The sequence below is a fragment of the Carassius carassius genome, chromosome 17, assembly GCF_963082965.1.
Source record: "Carassius carassius chromosome 17, fCarCar2.1, whole genome shotgun sequence".
NCBI classification, from domain to species: Eukaryota; Metazoa; Chordata; class Actinopteri; order Cypriniformes; family Cyprinidae; genus Carassius; species Carassius carassius.
This window is the reverse complement of record NC_081771.1, coordinates 8,411,439-8,433,374: the sequence shown is the minus strand read 5'-3', so window position 1 is coordinate 8,433,374 and position 21,936 is coordinate 8,411,439. Positions and strand designations below refer to the sequence as shown.

At 36.9% G+C, this 21,936-nt stretch overlaps 1 protein-coding gene and 1 pseudogene across 2 annotated transcripts; one reads left to right on the top strand and one right to left on the bottom strand.

Moving 5' to 3' along the window:
• Positions 1-197: 197 nt before the first annotated feature.
• fancd2 (FA complementation group D2) lies at positions 198-19,077 on the bottom strand. Of its 2 annotated transcripts, XM_059570679.1 has the most exons (44): positions 18,910-19,077; positions 18,605-18,711; positions 18,361-18,489; positions 18,143-18,210; positions 17,939-18,048; positions 17,788-17,845; positions 17,311-17,363; positions 17,136-17,214; positions 16,840-16,964; positions 16,560-16,647; positions 16,105-16,209; positions 15,891-15,991; positions 15,611-15,722; positions 15,472-15,507; positions 15,222-15,368; positions 14,980-15,114; positions 14,748-14,879; positions 14,447-14,554; positions 14,229-14,338; positions 14,069-14,123; positions 13,457-13,576; positions 13,303-13,376; positions 12,956-13,102; positions 12,746-12,846; positions 12,400-12,515; positions 12,067-12,175; positions 11,770-11,871; positions 11,575-11,672; positions 11,189-11,356; positions 10,995-11,111; positions 10,268-10,396; positions 10,052-10,170; positions 9,854-9,964; positions 9,632-9,765; positions 9,451-9,550; positions 6,971-7,093; positions 4,583-4,676; positions 4,417-4,488; positions 4,284-4,322; positions 4,128-4,202; positions 3,946-4,020; positions 3,659-3,805; positions 1,496-1,573; positions 198-507 (listed from the first exon to the last, which is right to left on the bottom strand). In XM_059570679.1, the coding sequence occupies exons 2-44, from the start codon at positions 18,666-18,668 to the stop codon at positions 442-444; spliced, it is 4,329 nt and encodes a 1,442-aa protein (XP_059426662.1). In that variant the 5' UTR covers positions 18,669-18,711; positions 18,910-19,077; the 3' UTR covers positions 198-441. The 2 variants fall into 2 exon arrangements, with proteins under 2 accessions (XP_059426662.1, XP_059426663.1); XM_059570680.1 differs by lacking the exon at positions 18,910-19,077 and having other exon boundaries at positions 18,605-18,836.
• Positions 19,078-19,352: 275 nt separating this feature from the next.
• LOC132160929 (glutathione peroxidase 2-like) lies at positions 19,353-21,078 on the top strand (annotated as a pseudogene).
• Positions 21,079-21,936: the final 858 nt, after the last annotated feature.

Here is a 21,936-nt window from a genome sequence, read left to right as displayed (position 1 = left end):
ACAGCTCGATTCTGAAACTGATTCAGTGACTCTTGGCGCTGTCAAATCTGTTTGATATTTTTGTTTGCTGTTGTGTTATTTTTTTCTAATTAGGGTTTAATTATGCCAATTACATTGTGTGCAATTGTCAGAATGTTTGTCATACAGTCAAATAGTGGACAAGAACGTGCATAAAATTAAGGCAATTGACAAATGTATTATTACCATTTATATTTGTATTGAATATGAAACAAATAAACAATTAGCATATTAAAACATGCAAATACAATTAGAGCTGTTCAAGAAAACCACTTGATTACAGTTAACTGAACATTGCACAACAGCTCTAATCAAAATCTTTTCCATTTAATATGAGATAACAAATCCCAAAACTAATTTAATGTAATAATCAACAATAGTGTGCTAATCATGTTACTAATATATAACAATATTTGCTTTGTTTCAGTCTGATTCATCTGATTCCTCCGCTTCTTCCTGTCCATTGTTCCTCTCATCAGAGTCGCTCTCCTGTTTTAAAACAGACTGAATTAAATACATACAAAATACAAAATCTCTCATAAAAGATCTCATGAGGAAATGAAACTCCCAAAACAAGCAAAGCAAAGTTAATTACCGGCTATTAAAGGCAATTATAACCATGCTGTATATTTGCTTTTGTGAATTACATGACACTGCATGATAACAAAATACTGCTGCTGTGCAGGTGATGACTATGTTAATGTGATAAGAGAAATTAGTTTAAATATGAAAAAGTAATACAACTAACTGTCATACATGCATATTAACACAATGTGGTCTGTGAGGCTACTGTATCATGCATAGTAATGGGAAATCATAGTATGTTGTAATGCCAGAGGTGAAGTATTCTAATGGTATTCAGATATTTCTGGAAGATTTTCAAAGTACACATCCATGCATGTTATTTAAGCTAATATTACCCAAATCGCATAAACTGTGAAATGAAAATAAATAAATAAAAGATGCTCCACAGCAAGGGTGCATTAAACTGATTAAAACCGACAGTAAAAGATTCCTATTTGAAATATATGCTGTTCTTAATATTTTGTCGATAAAAAATATTAAGCTCTGATAATAATAATAAATGTTTCCTGAGTACTCAATCAGCATATTAGAATGATTTCTGAAAAATCATGTGACACTGGAGTCTGAAGTAATGGCTGCTAAAAATTCAGTTTTACCATTGCAGGAATAAATAACATTTTATAATATATCTAAAATTGTTATTTGAAATTATAATAATACTTGGCAACATTACTGTTTTTTACCGTATATTTTCATTAATGCAGCCTCGCTGAGCATATGAGACTTCTTTCTTAAAACAATTTTTTTCAAAAATCTCAAATTTTTCAATAAGACCATAAACCTTTAGTAATACCAAATTAAAAAAAAAATCAATTTAGCAACATGCTAACATTTGATCAGACGATATGTCTGTGTATTATGCAGGATAATGCAGTCAGTCAATATGCTGTACCTCCTCTTCACTCTGCAGCTGAGAAGACTCTTCCTCTTCATCAACTGCCTGTGACCTTTGAGAGAGAATCTCTTCACCCTGTTAAGCAAAGAAAAAAAAAAACTTTTAGCATCACTGGATTATCAATAAATGTTACACTGTGCCCTTTATAGACTTATGTTATAGCTGCATAATTTACAGATAATATTATATTATGCAGCAGAAATAACAGTGACAATGTCACCAGGGCAGGTAAAAACCACAGTAGTCGTCCATCCTTATTAGGGTTGTCAAAAAAACAAACAAAAAAAAAAATATATATATATATATATATATACACATACACACACACACACAGGACACACCTTCTCATTCAAAGAGTTTTCTTTATTTTCATGACTATGAAAATTGTAGAGTCACACTGAAGTCATCAAGGGCTATTTGACCAAGAAGGAGAGTGATGGGGTGTATGAATATGACATTTTCAGTTGTTTTACACTTTCTTGTTATGTATATAATTCCATATACCGTATTTTTCAGACTATAAGTCGCACCTGAGTATAAGTTGCATCAGTCCAAAAATAGGTCATGAGGGAAAAAACATATATAAGTCGCACTGGACTATAAGTCGCATTTATTTAGAACCAAGAACCAAAGGAAAACATTACCGTCTACAGCCGCGAGAGGGCGCTCTATGCTGCTCAGTGTACAGTAGACTACAGGAGCATTGAGCAGCATAGAGCGCTCTCTCGCGGCTATAGACGGTAATGTTTTCTCTTGGTTCATTTCTCTCAGTTCACGTCAAATTAATTTTGATAAATAAGTCGCATCTGACTATAAGTCGCAGGACCAGCCAAACTATGAAAAAAAGTGCGACTTAAGGTCCTGAAAATACGGTATAATTCCACACGTGTTAATTCATAGTTTTGATGCCTTCAGTGTGAATCTACAATTTTCATAGTCATGAAAATACAGAATACTCTTTGAATGAGAAGGTGTGTCCAAACTTTTGGTCAGTACTGTATATATATATATATATATATATATATATATATATATATATATATATATATATATATATATATATATATATAAAATCGATTTTTGAATATTCGCCGAATTTAAAAAAAAATCCACATGAATTTTAGGTGTGCGTTAAGGAGGCTGCTTTAATGCCCGCCCCGGTTATACTTCACATTCCGTGCTCCGTTCCATCTCACACACAGCCTCGTCTGCACAGCTTTCAAAAGGCTGACGAGCTCAACAAGCAGTACCACATCGGTCTCATCATTCACCTCGAGCATGCACTGTTGACAGCCGCGCACCCCGTCCGTCTGCAGGCTTTTCGCGAGCCCTCTTGATGAGGAAAATTACATAATGCGGACGGTGCGTGGAAGCGGACAGTGAAATTATACTTTGGCATTTAACAGTGGCGCACAAGATGCGATGAAAATATAAGTGTCATTGTATTAGAATTTTTTGTTAGCCTATCCAGTTGAAGAAACTAGATGCAGCGCTGCTGCGATGTTAATTCAAAATATTGCGGAAAAAGAGAACATCAATGTGGAGAAGATCAAAACTGAAACAAAGCAGTTCACACAGAACGCATATTTCACGCATTTTCTAGAGGAACATCTTCTATCACCATTGCACTCACGTCTCGCACAACAGATCCGCATTTTTTTTAGAAAGCCATGTAAAATTAACGTGACTTTTTAAAAACATATTTTGAGACTTTATGTTGGGTTTTTCCCATCCCACTGCATCTCATGTTTAAATGAAAAAGTATGCTGTGATTGGCTTTCCACCCTTTGCATTAAACTATGCATGCATACATGATGCTGTTTTGTTTATAGTTCTTTAAGGAACTTAATTATAATTGGTTTATAAAAATTATTTTTAATCTTATGCACTTTTTTTTCACAGTCATGTATTCCAATTCTTTGGAGTAAACGTGCATTAGTAACATTTTGCTCGATGCGCCCTCTTGTGGCCTCAGGAGAGAAGCCAAATGCCTTTCTTCACCCTAACTGAAATGATGCATTTTAAAATTTGAATATAATTCGAATTTTGATCATATTTAATAGCAAAATTCGAATTTAGCTTTTCAGCCATTTTGACAGCCCTAGTTCTTATAGTGGATCTTTTTTAGGGATGTGACTTTGCCACATTTTTCCATCTTACCTTTAAGTCTCTGTTCTTCAGGTTCCCCAGCCAGAAGGCTTCCTGGCAATGGTTAAGAGTGAGCATCGCTTTCACACGATACACAAACTGCTCCAGATTTTTCTTCAAGGCTGGAACGTGATTGGTCAGCCCTGTATCTTGCCTAATCTGTGAACCGTAAAACACTGAGCATCACCAATTCTTTTCAACATCAATAAGTTAAATTTATTTAGCAGTTTTTCTCATTTTAATCTTCAATCCCACTCTGGCTCCACAGTCCACCATGCATTGCAGATGCTGTAATTCACCTTTGAGTGGCCACACATGTGGTGGAGTTGTCTAGTACTGAGCTGGAAGGTCTTCAGCAAACTCTGAACATCCTCCTGAGAAGATCCCATTCAATGATTAAAATGTCTCATGTTACTAAACAGACAAATTTTGCTTAAGATGCCACATTACACATACATTTTGATGAATGAGACAGAAATACCTTGTGCTTTTTAAAGCTATAATCGAGCAGAGGCATTCCAAGTTTGAGGAAGGACTCCAGAAAAAGACGACCATACTGATCAAAAACAAAGAGGAAACAAGTGTTGAATGACATTATCTTCATAAACATACCTTCATGTGTGCAAATGCTTCTTACCTTTAAACACACAGTGAGTACGGGTCTGCTGTCAAACATCTATGCCACAGAAAACAGAAGAACATGCTGTTTACAGAGTCATAAATGTGATGTGCACACTGGGAGAACAGGAAAGATGTGAAGGCCTCTGTACCTTGACCAGGTTTATGAGGATGTGGAAGTCACGCACAGCCAGATTCCATGTTAAGAGCTTCTCGCTCTGCATCTGAAGAGATTTAGGTCATTAACTTGAGACACACTTTCCTTACACTTCCTGTTGGTACCCAAAAAATAATGACATAATATCTACAGCCACACACCTCTTGATTATCTGTCTGTTTGCTGGGAGGAATCTTGCGCACAGCTCTCTCCAGCTCTGCCATCATGCTCTTGTAGTACACCAGAAACGTCTGCCTGCAGTGTCAAGCAAAGCACAGATGTCTGCATTTATTACACGCCACTGTGGAATGCCTGATTCTGATCGGTCAAATGCAACGGTGAGTTGTCAAATATTTTGGTATTAATACATCATGTATTGTACATGTAATTATCAGAGATAGGACCAAGTCACACATGTGCAAGTCTCAAGTAGGTCTCAAGTCTTAACTTTCAAGTCTCAAGTAAGTCCCAAGTATTTTTTTCTTGGGCAAGTCAAGTCAAGTCAAGTCACAAGTTATGTCAAGTCAAGTCAAGTCCAAGTCAAGTCACCTTTTTATTGTAATTTTACCTGCAGAATCTGATCTTAATAAAGTTAAAAGACAAGATATAAGTAACAGTAAATTAAAATAATTTGGATTTGCATTGTAAATACTCATGTTCAGTAAAATACATCATGGAATCAAACTAAATTGTAACTTCATAAAATTATTTATTTTTCACTTCTGCCAACAGAAATGTTTTACATTTTCAACATTGAGTCCATAAAACAAATAACAGCTAAACATCCAACAGACTACTCTCTGAACACCCCCCTCTCTCTCTCTCTCTCTCTCTCTCTCAAACGACGTGACGTGACATGACATTTGGCCAAGTATGGTGACCCATACTCAGAATTCGTGCTCTGCATTTAACCCATCCGAAGTGCACACACACACACTGTGAACACACACCCAGAGCAGTGGGCAGCCATTTATGCTGCGGCGCCCGTTGAGCAGTTGCGGGTTCAATGCCTTGCTCAAGGGCACCTAAGTCATGGTATTGAAGGTGGAGAGAGAACTGTACATGCACTCCCCCCACCCACAATTCCTGCCGGCCCGAGACTCGAACTCTCAACCCTTCGATTGCAAGTCCGACTCTCTAACCATTAGGCCACGACTTCCCCTCAAACACAGTTTACATACAACATTAAACTTTCTTACATTTCTCCTCTCTCTCTCTCTCTCGCTCTCAAGTTCAAGTTCAAGTTGCTTTATTGGCATGACATTTGAGTTACAGTATTGCCAAATTTAGCATTTAGATACAGAATAAAATATGATTACAATAAAATACAATACAATAAAAATAGCAGCAGCAGATAATATTTCTAATATTAATAATAGTAATTATATACAATTAAGAATATCAAATAAAACAGTTGAATATAATAAATTATCCCTTTTGTATGGTGTGTATGGTGTTTAAATATTTAGCAGCTATTGTGACTGCCGTCTCATTCTCTCCAAGTATATAGAGTAGTTTCTCTGAGTCATTTAGAGACAAGAATGAACGATTCAAGGCTTCAAACTGTGAGAAGAATGTTTCTCTTGTAGTGCTGTATTTGGGACAGACAAGAAGGAAGTGTTTCTCATCCTCTGTTTGATTCAGCTCATTTTTTCATTTTTCATCATAATTATACTTCAGATTTTTGTCAATTAGTTTCTGAATGTTGGGGTTGTGATTGGAGTCAGACTCAGTTTGGGTTTCCTTCATCGGGTGAAGCACGAGTGTGTTTCTCTCTCTCTCTCTCTCTGTCACACACACACACACACACACACAATCTCTCTCTTGGAGTAGCCTACATCCGTAAGTCATTACCTCTATTACAAGGTATTGCACTTGCAAAATATAAGATTCGAGAGTCTTGTCTGCAAGCCGAGCACGATGTGGCCTATCCCACCATGTATGCGCCACCGGTATGCGCGCTCATAATGGAAGCAACGCGGTCGCGACGCGCACGCGGTGAGACACGCTTGACGCCTCAGGGGCGCAACTGCCCGAGCGCTTTGGAAACAAGGAGAAAGCGGCGCAACTAGCGATTTCCACGCGTTTTTAGGCGCGAATTATTGACGACAAAAGCGATGACCCTCGGTACCCCTCAAGCTGAGATGTTGATGTGATGTGATATCTGATCTAAGTGGGCGTGGTTTGCGTAAGGTAGAGAGGGCATGACTGATGATAGTGTCCTGGTCCAGTCATGACAACGCGATTCTCAGCCTGCGCTCCAGCTGAGTAATCAATTTTATTTAAAAAAAAATAATTTATATATTTTATATTCAAACTGAAAACATAATGTGATTAACACTCAAGTCATTCAAGTCATCCTGTCTCAAGTCAAGTCAAGTCCCGAGTCTTTAAATTCCAAGTCCGAGTCAAGTCTCAAGTATTTTTTTTTTTGTCAAGTCAAGTCACAAGTCATAAAAAAAGCGACTCGAGTCGACTCGAGTCCAAGTCACCAAGTCACAAGTCCCCATGTCTGGTAATTATTCATTTGATATGGCAGCCTGCTGTACCTGTTGAGTGTTGGCCAGCTGCGTGAGTTAGCATCTTTAGCAGCATTCAACAGCTCTGGAACCCCTTCACCTGCTATTTCCTCCACCGCCTTCAGAACATCATCAGTGTGCTCCAGATAAATACTACAGCGGGAAAAACAAACTGATTTAAACATCCTCAGATATGAATAATAGTATTAAAGCATGGCATTTTAGTTCAAGTTGTTTTATTCTTGCATTCTTTTGAGTATATTAATTAGGGCATATCTTTGATCCATCCTGTTCAAAAGTCCAGAGTGGGTAAGATTTGTTTTTAATCTAATAGAGAGTAAAACAGTTATAAAATGTGGTTTGTTAAGATTTCGTATAATTTTCAGCAAAACTGAGAACAGGCTTTCCAGGTGATTTTCTCCCTAATTATAAAATATTGATGCGATGTTATAAAAGTCATAAATCTTTAATATTTCAATTAGTAAAAAAATATATTATTATAATTATAATCATATTAGAGTTGGAAGATCAGAATGAATATTTCATTTAATTCTGTCTTTGTGTATAATACATAACTTCAACTATTTCTGGATTAATGGATGTAATGAGAATCATAAAGCATAGAAATCCTTTTATTGACTTATGTCTCTCTCCTCTATCTAACAGTATCTCATATTCATGAGTCTTAATACCCTTATCGCCTCAATTAGTGTTGTCATGGTACCAAAATTTCAGTATTCGGTACCGATACCAGTGGAAATCCACGGTTCTCGGTACCAATTTCGGTACCAAAGCAAAACACAAAAATATGCTAATTTAAAAAAAAAAAAAAAACTTTTTAGCACTAAAAATAAAACCAATGCCATTCTTTATACTTATTTACAATTGTGTTTAAAGTTTTTCTACAAGTTATATAATTATGAAAAACAGTAAACAAGTTTCACCCAAATTTAATTTGTCTTTTAATTTATGAAATGTAAACACATTTTATTTTTGGTAAATAAAGGGGATTTGCTATTAAAATTAAAACATGGAAGAAATATTGTGATTTATTTCTTTAAAAAATTAAGTTTTATAAATTTTTTCAACAGTAGTAGCACTATCACATACATTTTACTAAATAATAGTAATATTTCTAGCACAATGCCTTTTATGTAAAAATTTACTTTTAGGCCTAATGAATGCATATTTGTCATTTTAACTGAACTTAAGGTAGGTGATGCTTAAGATATTTCTGGTCATTGAGGGTTTCTGTAAAAAAAAAAAAAAGTAATAGATCATATTAATTATTATTAAAAGATAATACTACTAACGTTACTAATTCTACTATCATACTAATGTATGTACAATGCACTATGAATTGATGAGCTGCTGGGTTCATGAATATTAATCACGTTATCTGCGTTCGGTCAAACTGATTTGCTGAAATCAAAACAGGGACGGTACTACTCAGCGCCAGCTAATGAAATTGGCATTTGCGCATTAGCTCCGCCCACTACCGGAGAAACCGGTATGTCTTCTGCTTGTTAGAAAATGAATATGAATAATTCTAAATGAACTCCATTATTTTGACCGGAGAAGACAACAAAGAATAGTTTACATATAGCGTGTCGATTCAGCGTGGTAAGACTCTCGCTCTCTCTCTCTTTGCATGTGTGAGAAACAGCGCTATCAGTAAAGCGACGGTGAGTCGTGCGCCTTCACCAAAAGTTTACAGAGCATCAAATACAGGTGCGCTGTGCGTCCATTGAGATGAACTGAAAAGTTCAGATCGCTTGATGGAGAGAGAACTCTGAAGCTCAGATGCTGAAATTAATGCAAGCGTCATGCGCTTCAGTCTATGTAGTAAACAAACCCGCACGTCTGCCATTCATTAATTCACACAGAGACGCGCAGAACACGGATTCATATTTCTAACAACTTTTGCAGCTTAACATTTACAGATACTGGTCCATATGGAGATTTGATTTGATTAATTTATGCAAATTATGTGACTGTCCATATTAAAATGTAAGTTTCATTTTCATGACTGGATTTTGAGATTCCGTCCTCGTTTTCTGCTTCGCGGAAATCATAGCGCTGAACCGGGTTTGAACGGGACCTCGGTACTACCGGTACTTAAAGAAACCTGGTACCGTCACATTTACATTTTTTTAGTACCGACTTGGTACGGAAGTACCGGGTCTTTTGACAACACTAGCCTCAATTCAGTGTTATTTTAGTATTATTTATATATTAATACAGAACTAAAACACGGTCCCCGTGATATTTTTGGTTTTACTTTTAATTTCAGTTAAGTTTTAGCAATTTAGTTTTTGTGCTTTGGTCATTTTTATATTTTTTTACACAATTTTATATAAGTTTTAAGCGTTTATTTACTCTTGATTCAGCTTATTTAAATCACTGAAACATTTTTTTTTGTCATTTTCGTTAACAATAAAAACACCGCCTCTATGACTCCTGGAACTGAATGGGAACTTATGCATTATTGTGTGTAACACACAACACACCTGAGTAGAGTTTGAAGAGCATCATTGTATTTGTTTCCTCGCTCTTTCTCTCCACTCGCTGTAACCCACTCCTGACAGAGGAAGTGCTTCGTCAGGGATGCTGGGGGAAATGATAGCACTCAGAATGAATGTTTTACAGAGAGCAACCAATATTATACAGCATATATTAGTGGAAACGCACTGATCTGTTCTCTGTAGGTCCTGTGGTTTGATCCCCCGTACTGGGACAGCACAATGAGCAGCTGGGTCAGACACAAGGCAGTGTTCAGGCTGGGAACTGTGCTTCGGAAGTTCTGCAGGTACTCAAAAGCGTGTCTGAGCATATAAAACACCATGTAGAGATGGTTACATCGCATATTGTCCACTAACAGCAAGTAAGAAGTATGTGCACTGATGCTCCCACCTGCTGAGCTGATCCAGGGTCAAATCGGACTCGTCCTCCTTCAGTCGGCCAGCCAGGACCCCCAGGGCACTCTTCAGCAGAGCACGATGCTCTGGACCAGAAAATCCAGCCCTGAATGAAAAGCCGGTGATTGAAGATGGTAAGAAAGTTTTGTAGTTGTCAGGAAAGTCAACTAACGACTAACTCTTTCATGCTCACCAGCTGAATGTAGTATGTAGCACTTGCAGTAGGAGCTGATATGCTGAACACATGAGCTGCTGTTCCTTCACATCCACACCAGGAGCATCAACAACACCCTGATGCTCAGACAGCAGAGTCTGTGTGAGGACAAACGTTCAAACAGAGCAATAAAACCAAACGTATGCACATGCAATGAACATGTTTACAAGGCTATAAATGCAAATGCATGTGCACCTGAAAGTGATTGTGGCAGTTCTCCAGGTGTGTGCAAAGTGTGGGCAGCAGCTCGATGCAGCAGGTGGCGATCTCTTTGGCATTTTTCTGCTGCAAGTGAGCAAAGCCAACTGCTCTGTCCGTCTTACTCTTAGAGAGACACCGCAGAACACATTTCAATACCATATTGGTTGTCAGCTGATACTGGAGATGTTTTATAATTCATTTGTGCTTATTTTACATTTAGATTACTTTTGCTGGTGCCAAACATTCATTAAATTTTATATTTAAAAACATTAATTTACTTTAATAACAATTATTTTAAATATTCCTTTTTATATTGTACATTATTAAGCTTTCAAAGAGCACTTGATAAAAGCAAAATACAGATTTACTTTACCTGTTATTAAACTATTAAATTATAATGATGCCAAATTGAGTGAATTTACAGTATAATTTGCTAAAGATTACAGTTAACCTTGTATTATTTAATTACATTATAATAATGCCAAACTTTGGTGAATTTCGGCATCATTTCAATGTAAAGCATCAAAATGTATATTTTGTGATTTGCTAAAGATTACATTTAACAAAGTTAATTAAAATTAAACATTTTAGTTTTTAATGGGTTTTTTTATGATTATTTAGATAATAATATCTGATTAGTTGATTTGAATGTTACTTCAGCATTGTCCAATAACATGTTTGACTGGGTAAAACAGGTTTAGTGATGTGCGTGTTTTCATACTTTAAGAAATGGAGCCTTTTTGGCTGGTGCAGAAGCCAAACTGAAGTCCAGTTTACGCCACATGTCCTCCAGCAGGAAAAGCAACTCTGCAGGGCCCAATTGCACTTCCTCTCTTAACTACACACAAAACAGCACTCATTTAATTAAAGTATGTACTTTTACCAAGAACTGACCAGCAAACAGACTCGTTTTACCTTACTATGTAGCTCAGTGTCCAACAGTGTCCGGGACAGAAGGCCACACTGAAGCACGCTCAGAACTTCAACATCAAGCTCTCTGAAGAACGGCCAGAACGAGGACAGACTGACTCCTGATTTGGCATCCTTTTCTTTCTCCTTCTCGTTCTCTTTCTCTGGATGATCCTGCCACAACAAACAATTGTCAGTTGTTGTAAGAGATTTAAATTAAAATCCAGCTGACACCATAGTAACATTTTCGTGTATTGAAGTAAAATATACAAAAGAGTCCCATATTGTCCATTTATTCTTCATCTCAAAGACTATGGTGTTACAGTCCACTCTACCAGATGTTGACACAAATGTCTGTTAACCAATGGGCATGAAATAAATATTGTCTTTACCTGTTGGGAATCCTCTGCTTCTGCTGCCCCCTCCAGCTGGGATTTGTCTCCTGAGGAGTTCTTACTCGCTGAAGCTTTCCTCTTCCTCCCAGATGACTCTACACACACACACACACACACACACACACACACACAGTGAAGAACTGACCCTATCTATAGCACAAATCAGTTTGCCGATTTCTCCAGCAGATTTACCCTTCTTTCCTTTCTTTGGCAGAGCACTTGAAGAAGAGGGTATCATCCCTTCAGCACTCTCTCCATCAAAGTTAGCCTGAGGAGGAGTGTAGCCTGGAGTAGCTAACACAATAAAACATTGTTAACTTAAGAAAATAAATACAGGAAATTTAAATCATTTTCAAATGTAATTAACAAAATTGTTAAAAATTACTTAAAAATAAAATACAAATTAATAAATGTAACAACTAAATTGTATGTATATATTTACACACACACACACACACTGGGGAAGAAGATAATCTGTCCCTCTGGTACCTGCTAAGCATGTCTGCAGTACACTCTGAAGGTAAGTGATATTCTGAATACGAGTTACAACCTTCATTTTCATCTCGGGATCATTCTGCTTGCAAAAAGCATTCACCGTCTACATTCATAAAACAGACATTATTTATTAATTATGATATAACATCAATAACACATCATTCCAATCTGTAGTTCCAAATAATAAACTGAACACAGACTTCTCATTTTTTGGATGAACTATTAATTTGCAACTCAAGTGAATACTTTAAAAAGGCCAAATAGTCATCAGAATGGATCAGTGATGACTGTAAAGTCATTCTGAATGTAGTAGTATGCTGTACTTACCTCTCTGAACCAGTTGATGGTGTAAAAGAGCAGAGAACAGAGGAACTCTCGCTCAGCCTTAGACAGACTCTCCACCTTCTCCACCACCTCCATATCAGTCAGAATCAAAGGACAGCCTAGAACAGCCCAAAACTCTCCAAACATGTTTCTTTAACCTTAAATACCTCTTGTGATAATCTTAACCTTGATATAAGTAATCTTACAGTTTAAACACAATCAATCATAATGCATTGATAAAGCAGAGGCATCTATTACATTTACTTTTTCACAGCGAACAAGACAAAAAACAGTCCAGAACAAAATTATGATTAAAAAAAACAAAAACTGCAGGTGTATAGTATCTGACCTAACAGAGCATCAATCTCCTCCAGATCACCCTGGTGCTGCACCTCCTCACACAACCTCAGCAGGCGGAAAAAAGAGGACAGACACAAAGGAGACACGCGCCTGTGAGAATAAGAGAATCATTCAGATAGTAACAATGCAGGGATCTTGTATTACAGTCTTCAGTAACAGAGTGTAAAAATGAGTTCAGCATGGAGTATTCATTAATGACCTCTCTTTCTTGACTCCAGCTGCTTGGGATGTGTCTGTTTTGAGCTGCTGGTCTTGAGTCATAAGTGGCAGTAGATTGATGGCGATTCCCCCTTGACTCTCATCCTCATCCAAATTATACATCACAGAGGCTGGAAACACAAACGGGCTGAGACACACACACACACACACACACACACACACACACACACACACACACACAAGAGGGGTCATGAGAAAGTCAAGACATAAAAATGCTGGAATTTAAACAAATAAATGAAACAGCCAATTGCTTTAATTTGACAACAAAATAGCAGGTCGTAATGTTTATACTATTCTTTCTTTATGAGTCCTGAATGTGTCACTCACCCTGATAAATCTGGTCCAAGGTCTACAACAAAGTCTTCCTGAAAATCCTCTAGCACACTCTTCCCGATCCATGCCTAAGAATGATATGGCCATAATAGAGAGTTTAAAATAGGCTGTTTTAAGGGGCTATTTACAGTCAATAACCCACACACACCTGAACTAGAGGGTCCAGTTTGCACGTCTGCAGCAGGTTGGCCAGCTCATCGTAGTAGAGAGGGGCAGCTTCAGGGGAACTCTCACTGCATGAGCATACCAGCTCCAACAGAGCCATCACCTACAGACACAGCAACACTCAAAACCTTACGTGGTACATGGATCAGTGACAAGTAAGGAGCGAAAGTAGGCAACACATTAATAATCTTCCAAAACTTTTAATTTCAAATAATTGGCATTGTTTTATTCTATATTATTCATCAAAGAATCCAGAAAATGTATTATAGTTTCCAGTTTCCACTGATAATAATAAAAGATCTTTATTATGCATCAAATCAGCATATCAGAATGATTTCTGATGAATCATGTGACACTGAAGGCTGGAGGAATGGCTACTGAAAATGTAGCTTTGCATCACAGGCATAAAATACTATTTAAAACATATTACATTTTAAAACCATTTTAAATTGAAATATATTGCATCTTTTGACTGTATATTTGATCAAATAAATGCAGTCTTGGTGAGCATAAGAGACTTATTTCAAAAATCTTACAGACCCCAAATGTTTGACGGCTACTGTGCACACTCAAACCATCAGATAATTTCACTTACCTGTCTGTGTGTCTCTTTGGGCAGTGTGCCACCCTGAGAGCCATCAGGTTTATTTCTACAAAAACAACACAAAACCAAAAAGAGTAAAGACCAAAGATCACAAGCTTATATGCAAGGTGTATAAGCGAAAAACACTGCAATGCACCAGCAAAGAGAGTACCTGCAGGCCCCCATACTGCCCACCATCATGACTGCACCAATAATACCAATACGCTTGTATTTGGGCACCGTGCTGGACAGCTGCTTACGGATGACGATGTGCATGTCATCCTGGTGAAGGACATACAGAGATTTGACAGATTTTTCATTTTTGGATCAGCTATCCCATTAATTGAAAAAAATGACAACTATACTTTTAAGATGCAGTGTGTTTCTCACCTGGATGTGTCCTCCGTGCTGCTCCTGTCCAAATGCCAAGCGGCTGAGCAGATGGAAGAGTCGTCTGATCTGCTGTGAGGTCAGGTTGTCCATGTAGTCCAGAATACCCTGCCAGAATACCCACAACTCACACCAGCAAACTGCTTGAATATCATTATGCACTTGAAAAGAAATTCCTTCAAAATTGTTTAAATAAACAAAATAAAACCATTTAGATTCAGACTGATTCATGTCAATCTGACTTCATGAACAGAGCTGACTCAGAAAACAAATTTCCTTCTCTATATAGGCAGGTTTATACCTTCACAAAAACAGTGAACTGGCTCATTTCTGCAGGCTTCTGAGATACCAGCTCACAGAGCAGCTCAAGAGCCACATCCACTTCACCACTCACACCACTGCATGCGTGTGTGACCAGAGAGCCCACCACCTCCTACACAACAAACACAAACGTACTGGACATCAGTGCAGGTCTTTAAATTAATGTTAGGGCCCATAAATCTGGTATTAAGAGGTATTTCTTTTTTTCGTACCTGCTGACAGTAGGAGTCAAAGGCAGTGAAGGCCTGTTTGTACATGTGACCTCCGAAAGACACCACACAGCAGTCTGGAGAACGCAAGAGTCCCATAGCTAGAGCCAGAATTGATGGGAAATAACCCCGCATCACCTGTATAAAACATTTACACCATACTTGATATGTACAAGGGAAGCCAACACTTCAGTTGGCATAATTAGGTATGTTTCTTGGTCATAAGCATGTGAATGAAAGCAGACCTGAGCATGACCCTTAAAGGTCTTCTGCAAGAGGTTTTCCTGAATCAGACCCTTGCGAACTTTGACTTTGAGCACTCTCTCAGCCCCACGCCGGCTGTGGTTTGCATTAGTAGAGTGAAGGATGAACAGCACCAACAGGTCAACCACCTGAGACACACAACAAGTTACATTAAGTCTTGCATTTTGGATGTTCAGGTATGTCAATCTAATGGGAATCGCATAAGCACATTTTGATAGGAGTCAATCAAACCTTATGGTCGTCTGACTCATCAACATTCTCTATTGCCTGAAATTAAAAAATTGGAACAGTAATTAAATAACTTCAGTTGCATGGAAATATTGTACCAAAAAGTAAAACAAAAAAAGCTATCAAGATTATATGAACTCACTTTTAGCCAAGCCTCTGAGATGGTCTTCTGAAATCGGATAGCCGACTTTATGACCTCCAAAACCAAAGCCACACTGTCCTGACCATTGCTGCATGATGGGACCCTGGAGGACCTGAGCAGTGACATTAAAATCAAGAACAAGAACAGCAGAACTGGATACATTTACAACTTCTTATTTGTCTTCCAGGGAATAAATTGTCATATGGGTTTGGGAGGGACAGATGAGAGTAAATAAATGAAGACAGAATTTTATTCAAGAGAAAGTAGGAAAAAGTCTCACCCTGACATGGCTTTGCTTTTCATACGACTCTGGGAAGCCTGCAACACTGCTGGCAAAACACATTGCTCCAACTCCAGCTTTTTACGCAGGTCACACACCACCTGAGGAGCATGAAAGGACATGAGCATAACTACAGCTTTACAGGAAATTGATATAAAATCGTCAACCAGAGAAAAGACATTTTTATGAACAAAACACAAACAAAAGGCCTGACCTCATTAGCATCAGATGCAGAGATGGAGTGTAAGATGAACTTGACTACAACAGGAAGATCCTCTAACTGCACAGCAGAGAGAGTTCCCATAACTACCTCACGCACCTGATAGAGAGAAAGACACAGTATACATTACAGTCTAAAAGGCAAAATAAATTAATCCTTTTACTCAGCAAAGAAAATGACTGACTTTTACAAACATTTAAAAAAAAAAAAAAAAAAAGCTTTGCCACCACAGGAATAAATTATATTATAAAACATGAATGTTAAAATAGAAAACTTATTTTAAATTACAATATTTTTTTTTTTTTTTTACTCTTAAATAAATGCAGCATGACATACTTCTTTAAAAACATTAAACATAAAACCTAACATTTTTTCTTTTAAGAATTAATTAAAGCAATAACACGGAGACCAATACTTTTTAGGGAAGATATTTGCATCTTTAGAAGTACCTCGGAGAGTAACGCAGAGCTCAGATTCAGACTGGATAAAGCATCCAATATAGGCACAGGGAGCTGAGTGTTTTGCTGAAGTAAACCACTGCACAAGGGAGCAGATGCAAACACAGACTCGCTTAAACAATATACACGATGATAACAAGCACCTCAACATTACCATCACAGCCAGCCATAATTACTAAACCAAACACAGGACAAAACAACACAATTTTAATTCCATGCATTGGGAAATGGCATATAAAAAAAAAAACAGGTTTGGCTATGGCTGATGTACTTTAGCTCTTTGGCCATATCTCCATGCTGGGAATCCTCCAGGATTTCAGGCAGGCTGGTAATAATGTCCCGCTGGATCTCCACCGGAGCCACAGACACCATCTGCATCAGCTTACTGCTCAAATCCTACACATTCATAGCAGTTATATCAGTCAGACATTGGTCACGGTAGTTCCATAATTTGGCTTTGACAAAGATTTATGGCTGCTACAAAGGAACTTTTGACAATTCTGATGTTCACTGGGACATTTTCATCATGTAGGACATTCACACAGACAGTATCTGTCGACTGTGTACCTTGCCATCTACAATTCGGTCCAGCCACTTCAACTGGTTTATTATGAGACGGGGAACATTGAGGCCATCCTCACTCACACTGTAACAGAGCACATTGCCATCAGTGATAAGGGAATGTTACAGGACTGTTTTAATTAAAGTAATGTGTATAAAAAGTGATCAAAAAGACATTTACCCTTCAAACATGAATTCTGGAAGCTTTTCAAACAAAGTGTTTATGACCTGGGTCTAAACGCAGGAAAAGGAACATATATATTACTTATATTCCCCCAACTATTTTGAATAAATGTTAATAATTAATAGCTGTAGTTAATTATTTCAGCAGAACATGTAAAAAGGCTGCATTAAAAATAAAAATAGTATCCTACTTTTTTCCTTTTTTTTGGACCAATTAATTTTCATGACTTTTTCCATCTAATCGTTTAAGAATGGATAAGGATGTTTTTTTTTTTGTTTTTTTGTTTTTTATTAAAATAGTAAATAGTAAAACATATAATTAAGAATAATATATAAAACCAATATATAATTATTATAGAATAAAATAACAATAACGAATAAAAAAATTATATATTCAGTCCAGTCTAAATTTAGGAAAAGGAAATTTTTTTTATATTGCTTTTTATTTTAAGATGTAAATTGAGCAGGTATTTACCTGTAGCATGTCTATTCCAAGCAACAAGCGTACAAGACTTTCCTGATAGGAGCCAGAACTGATATAAAAGGGAAAATAAGCAACAAGTAGAAAATTAGAATAACAAAACATTTTAATGTTTCAGAAGGAAAAACAAGAATCGGTCCATTACTTGGCATCCTGCTGTGGAGTGGATGATGGCACGCAAGGCAGAAGGCAGTTTCTGAATCTCTCTGGGTCTTCAATGTATGTTTCCAGTGCAGATATAAACTCCTGAATTATCTATAAACAGATATTTAACAATGTAAATATATGTAAAGTAAGCTTTTTCGTTGGAAATAAAAAAGTAGTAGTATAATAATGAGCTGTTTCTCACATTGGGGAATCTGGGATGCTTTCGTAGCTGCTGCTGGAGCCGCTTTTGAAATATTACTTGGTCTACAGCTTTAAAAACATATAATAATAGTTCATTAATAATTAATTCATTTAAAAAATATATATATTATATGTTTATACATAATGTGTTAGTTGATATAAACATGCATGTATGCATTTTGATTTCAGCTTTATTGTATACAATGCATATTTTCTTACCGATTTCATTAGCTGTACTGCCAGCTGTCAAAGTGACGCCAGATTCCTTCAGAAACTGAACAAAAACTGATTCCGAGTCCTGTACTGAAGACTTTAGTGCTCGTCCACTGCTCTTGGTCTTTTTTGATTCTGTGCGAATGGAGAGACATTAATAAACGCCAAAAATAAATATTTTTAATTTCACATAATGTAAAAATTATTTTAGCCATTCCAGATTTAAGACGTGACGTCATCATGAACTTACTAGTAACGTCAAGTGTGGAATCGTCATTCGCTGTGATGGACGAGCGCTTCTTTTTACGCATCATCTTGAACTCAGATCAGATGGAAATTATAAATAACCGATATGACCTGTTGGGGTTACATCGAGCAGCTATTTCAGAAAACTATGTACACAACTGACAGTTCAATAATGACAATCCTGGTTCAAACAATCCCTGAATCCATTCTCTGAAGATGGTAAACAATAATGTCATGCTAGCAAGAGCTAAATTACATATTCAACTATCTCGACGAAATTTGAAACAAAATTTGGTCAGAAGTGTTTACCTTAACGTTACTCCCCACGATGCTGATCTTAAACGTTTGTAACGTTGATGTGATACTAATAAATGCTGATTAAATTTAGACGTGAGCATAAAACGTGTTTTCTTCAACAGGCTAAAAGATCAGTCAGTCACAAAGCTTCCCGCGCCAGTGTTTCGTAAAGTCTAGGAACCGTGATAAAGTTCTCAATTCTGTATCGACATACAAATTATTTTGGAACGTTACTGTATGTTTTGTCTATTAACTGTATCCGTATTTATAAGTGTAAAAATGCAATAGACATAACAAAACATGTAATCAGATTCACAGATAAGAAGATAAACTTTCCCAACCATTAAGCAGTAAACAGAACAATTTGATGACACTCCCTAATATTATATGGGCGTGTATTAAAAGTACGCGTGGAGCGTCTTGCCATGATTGGTCGCTTCATAGCACACCGCCCACGTGTATCAGTTTTATACAAGTGTCACTTTCCTATATTCTGTATTAGTTACCTGCAAGACAACTCTAAACATGGCTGGGATAAAATCGTTTTACGACATCACAGCCAAAACCATCACTGGAGAGGAGTTCAAGTTTTGTTCTCTACAGGGCAAGGTGGTCCTGATCGAGAATGTCGCTTCTCTTTGAGGAACGACCACCAGGGATTACACCAAGATGAACGAGCTCCACGATCGCTTCTCAGATAAAGGGCTTGTGATTCTGGGAGCTCCCTGCAATCAGTTCGGCTATCAGGTAAGGTAACTTACAGTAAACTCCTTGTTTGATTCAATAGCTCTTGACTGCCGAACAGGTGCCTGTGGCGCACTCGTTCTGTCATCACCTGCTGTCTTACACCTGTGCTTATGTGTGATGGTTCAACTGTATAAAATAAAGGCAGCCTAAATGTCTTGACCGTAACACTTTATTTTTAAGTCATTAATCAACATTTGTAAATTATGTAATACTTAAAAGATTATTTGTTGCGTTGCATTACAATAGAAATATCAATAAATTTTAATTTACATAATTACATAGATGTAATATTTAATATTGGGATATTATTTACTGATAATAAATTATATAATATTATATTATGAACTATTATAAAACAGATCAGTCGTGTTTTGAATGTTGATCCTATAGACATCTTTTTAGATTGAAGAACAAAATATCCAATAGCTGTAGAAGATAGATAAATATTTGGGTGCAGTATAAGATATGATAAATATAATTATCAATAATAATACTTTTATTTTTATAAATAACTAAATAAAAGTAGCTGTATTTAATTAAATGATAGACTTGGATGTATTATGAAATAACGTATAGGTAAAACACTCAATAACCAAAGCAAAACACAGTTCTATTAAATTTGCTTCTATGTTTATAAAATGTAACAAATCAAAATCAAATCAAATTAAGTAACTACATATAAAAAGTGACCACATATGTGCATATTAAGCAATACTCTTTGAAATCATTTTCCTTTGGCTTTATTTTATTAAGATTCTATAATATGTTTATTGTATATAATTTTTATTGTATAACTGTTTTAGGAAAACTGTACAAATGAAGAGATCCCTCTGTCCTTAAAGTACGTCCGTCCTGGCAATGGCTTTGAACCTAAATTCCAGCTCTTGGCGAAGGAAGACGTGAACGGGAAAACCGCTCAACCTCTCTTCGTCTTCCTTAAGGAGAAACTTCCATTCCCGAGCGATGAGCCAATTCCCTTCATGAATGACCCCAAATTTTTCGTGTGGAGTCCCGTGTGCAGAAACGACATCGCTTGGAATTTCGAGAAGTTTCTCATTGGATCTGATGGAGTTCCATTCAAACGCTACAGCAGGAGATACCTGACCAGCAACATCGAGGGAGACATCAAGAAACTTCTCAGCATAGCCAACTAAAATGGTTTTGTGGTCAAAAGGGTGTCAAAGTAAATCAATATCCCAGCTTCTGCATTGCATACCTTGACCTGCATGGGTCTCCAATAAGTGTTCATGACAGGTTGTGCTCTCATGTGCATGATGTTACTGTGTTTGGACTTTTACTTCATGAAGGTGCTCCTGTAAACATGCTTTGTCTGTGGGTAGCATCTGATGCCGCGCAAAAGTCCTAACCGAACAGTTTCATTTAGCTCTTGTATGGCACAACATGCAATCCAGACCAATAAATGTGTTTTCTACAGCTTCAGTTAATGTGGGAGGACAAGAACACAGTGCTTTAGGGTTTGGTCTGTTGTGTAATATGATACTGATCATCTGGTGCTTTTAAAAGATTCATTCTGTATTAATGAATTCCAATGGAAACTTATCTCTAGTGTGGGGGTGTGAAGCAGGAGTAGAATTTCCCACAGCATTTACTAAGCCAAAGATATTTGAAAAAAAAAAAAACTTTATCAAAAAAATAAAAATACATAATAATAATAAAATATAACAGCTGACCACCAACTAAGCATATCAAAATTATGATCATGAAAGGTCATGTGACACTAAATACCAGGGCCCGTATTCACAAAACATTTTTTCCTACCTCAGAGTTCTCCTAAATAGCAGTACGTTTTTAGCTCAGAGTTTTCTCTTAAAACCGATTCACAAAGCTGCTGAAACAAACTTTTACTAAGCAACAGAGAGAAGTCATGAGCTAAGAGTAAGGGCTGGGTTGACCTAGTTGCTATGGATGATGTCACCATGCTTACTAACTATGCACACAGTGATAGGCTGATAGAGGAGGGGTCTCTGTCTGTATTCAAATAAATGTTAAAAAATAAAAATGGTAATTGCCACATTCAAATAAAGATTTTAAAATGCAGGCTAAGTATCACTAATGAAGTATATGTTCTGCTAATTGTCAGCCTCTTACATGTATGCTTCTCATAATTGGTGAATATGCATAAAAACAGCCTTTTATTTAACAAAGTACAACAATCATGGCCGATAGTATGCAAACGTAAAAGAAAACCAAACTGGACTAGGGTGACCATACAAGCCATTTTCCCAGGACGCATCCTTGCCAGGATTTCTATATCACCTAAAACATCCAAAG

What these genes read in the sequence shown, in the direction of transcription:
- fancd2 (XM_059570679.1), bottom strand. Translation starts at nt 18,668, where the DNA reads ATGATGCGTAAAAAGAAGCGCTCGTCCATCACAGCGAATGACGATTCC. An exon ending in ACACTGAGCTACATAGTAAG is followed by an intron (nt 11,112 to 11,188) that starts GTAAAACGAGTC and finishes TTTTGTGTGTAG; the next exon opens with TTAAGAGAGGAAGTGCAATT. An exon ending in GCTCTTCAAACTCTACTCAG is followed by an intron (nt 7,094 to 9,450) that starts GTGTGTTGTGTG and finishes TTCCCGCTGTAG; the next exon opens with TATTTATCTGGAGCACACTG.